At 36.6% G+C, this 3,039-nt stretch overlaps 2 protein-coding genes across 2 annotated transcripts; both read left to right on the forward strand.

Moving 5' to 3' along the window:
- Positions 1–814: 814 nt before the first annotated feature.
- Positions 815–1,105, forward strand: Gasu_65450 (uncharacterized protein; the record flags this gene model as incomplete). The annotated part of the gene is made up of 1 exon (XM_005702257.1): positions 815–1,105. A coding segment is annotated over one exon (228 nt), but the record flags the coding sequence as incomplete, so codon positions are not given.
- Positions 1,106–1,120: 15 nt separating this feature from the next.
- Positions 1,121–2,041, forward strand: Gasu_65460 (uncharacterized protein). The gene has a single exon (XM_005702258.1). It carries the CDS (start codon positions 1,150–1,152, stop codon positions 1,399–1,401), a length of 252 nt encoding a protein of 83 aa, XP_005702315.1. The 5' UTR covers positions 1,121–1,149; the 3' UTR covers positions 1,402–2,041.
- The last annotated feature ends 998 nt before the right edge of the window (positions 2,042–3,039 follow it).

Here is a 3,039-nt window from a genome sequence, read left to right on the forward strand (position 1 = left end):
GAAAAGAACAATTTAGTGATAGTTAATAGTCTTCTATATGTCCTTAGATACTGAACCAGGGTTTCGCTGCAATCTACTGACTATATAGGTTTATTATTCTTCTAGGAACTTTAGCTCCATTCTATTATTGATTTAACAAGCGAAGAATACCAACAAATCATTTTTTTGAATTCTCTTAAAGTGTCAGACCGCTTTCTAAGAATAACCATGTTCAGAATCCAAGAGGAAGCTGATCGTCACATAGTCATCTAAGTGTACTTTAGAAATGTCTCGTGGAAAGAAGCAAACAGATAACAATTATATGTCACAAGTAGCCAATAATTCCAGTTTGCTTGTGTATAAATGTATTGCAGGATTTTTCTGATTCTTTTATGTATTTTGATGCTTGGAGAATATCGCTAGATAATTTATTCTGATCCGAGTACTTATACAGTATAAGTTCCTAGAGGACCGGATATTCATGTTGTGTCTGGAAGTAAGGTGTTGATAAAAAACCATACCTTGTACAAAGTCTTCTCTACAACCTTAGTTTCTCCAGTGGATATTACAGCCGATATTCCAGATTGTTGGAGAATCTGGTTTAGAAGAAACTAGTTTGAAAGTGAATGATTCTTTGCTGGATACAAGTTTTTTATCCATTTTGTTTCCGTCAGGAAATGTTTTGTCGATAGAAGGAAGAGTTTATGAGTGTATTCAAGGAGGAGGTCATCGTATTCAGTTTCAAGAGTGTTTAGAAGGAAGCTCGCTGGATCCTTTTTTGCAAGATGGCGCTACTGCTTCTTTCCTTACCCAAATAGGACAAGTTTGACCAAAGGTTTCTCGTTCGTTTGATAGTTTTGGTTTACATATCTTGACAATACCTGAACTTGGCTACACACGAGTAACGCTTTGTTCTGTTATTCCCGTTAGTGGAGATACAACTGTAGAACCTGGAACGAAGCAGAAGCTGTTTTTGGTGAAGGTGGACGTGGTGGCAACCCAGGATATGGAGGAAAAATGGAGAGAGTTTTACTTTCCTCGACCTGGCTGGTGGCGGTGGTAAAGCTGGCAGTACCAGTGGCCCGGGTAGTGGTGAAGGACCTACTATAAAAGACGGAGGTTCTGGAAGCGACGGCGCTACTTCACGAGGTGGTTCTGGAGGGAAACCATATGAGTATGACTTGTATACCTAATGGTGAAGGAGGTGCAGGAGGAAGTTATTTTGGTGATATTGGTCAACCTGGCAAAAGTGGTCTAGTCCACATTATTTTTGAACCTTCTTCTTCTGTCGTGGACTTGGAACATTTTTTGACAGAATATGAAAAACTAGCTCAACTATGTGGTTTGTTTTCAGTTATTGCAGGGGTTCTCTCATATTTTTATGAGACTGCTGATGAAGACAGTGAAATCTTTAGTGAATAGATGAAGGTGGATTTTATTTTTATGGGAAACAATAGTTGTGTGTTGTTTTTTGGCTAAGTCTTTCTATGGTTTATATGAGAAAACTTTATGGCTACTTGGACTCTTTTGTTTTAAGAACAAGGGTTTTGTAAAAGATATAAATGAAAGAGTGGTCTGTCTCGGATACGAGAAGAATCAAAGATGTGTGTTGAAGCAGAATTCCGATACAGTCATATCAGAAACAAGTCAAAAAGGTTTAGAAAAGCAGCAAGGATACGAAATTTCCACTAGTCCATTAAAAACTGATATCTTTGGCGGGTGCTAAATATTTCGCAACTTTTAGAAACCACCTATCATATGTCTACTGTATTCAATTGTACCTCAATAAAAATGTGACAAGGCTATAATGAAGGTGGATTGTCGAGCATTCTTTTCTTTCACAGAAGCTATAGTTTCTTGTATAACTAGTGATTATAGTGACAAAAAACGTTCCAGTCAGTTTTATATCTGAAAAAATGGAAACTGTTAAAAAGTTACCAAATAACGAACTCCCCATTTCTATGCTATTAAGAGAAGAGAAAAAGCGGTAATTTTAAAGTGATGTTCCTGTCAGCTCTTTAGTTGATACGAAAGCAGCTGAACTCTCTGAATTTGATCAATTCATTATTGTAAGGTACCACTCCTTTTTATTGTTGCCAACATTTGGTGAAAGAACCAAGACGCTCCTTATCGACTTGTGACTTTTTAACCTTATGAAGTCTCGAGGAGAATCTTTGATTTTCTTTCGTTTTTTCTCTTTCATATTGGTACAGTGCTATCTTGTAATCATAGGAAGATAATAACTTTTACCTCAACTTTTGTCCATCAGAGATTAAAAGATGAAGGTACTTTTCCCATCTTTCAAGTTGAAGAGGGTCACCAGCAACGTACGCAGGTTCATACCATATAAGCAAATACCAGTCAAATCTAGCCAAACCACTGTAATTTCATAGCATTCGTACACAACGCACTTGCAGAATTCCAAATAGGAAAGGGTTTGTATGTTTTTGCCATTGTTAGATATGACTCGTAGTCACCTGAAGCGGTTTTCTATAAAAAGCAAGAAATTTACAGCTGCCCGAGAAACTCTTAATAAAGAAGTCGCAAGCAGAATCATAAAAATTCTTGGTCTATGGTTGTCCAATTTCTAAACTGTTTGTTTAGCTAATTATAGGCATATTTTATTGCACACTTGGCAAAAGTTGATTGACGCTATCAGCTATAAAGAGAACCTCACAAGTTGAGACGAAGTTAATATCTGTTGGCAGTCTTGCTCTTCGCAATTTTTAGACCTATACAACTGAATTCTACGTTACAAAGCCTATTCCAATCAAACTAACTATGTTCCACATAAAATACTTTTGATACTAAATGATGAAAATTAGCCATATCAAAGCAATGTGACTGTGTTTGAAGTTCCTTCAGTCGGATTTCACTTAACTTTTGCAACTATTCAAAGTTGAGACAGCTCGTGATCGATTCTAATGCATAAGTTTTGAAAATTGTCAACCTCTATGTAATCTTACAAAAGAGTTTATAACATACATTAAATTATGTCGCCATGTAGAGCTTTGAGATAGACCCCTTCAAGAGAGAGCTGACGATTTAACAACAGTTGAA

The sequence above is a fragment of the Galdieria sulphuraria genome (genome assembly GCF_000341285.1).
Source record: "Galdieria sulphuraria unplaced genomic scaffold scaf_324, whole genome shotgun sequence".
Classification (NCBI taxonomy): domain Eukaryota; phylum Rhodophyta; class Bangiophyceae; order Galdieriales; family Galdieriaceae; genus Galdieria; species Galdieria sulphuraria.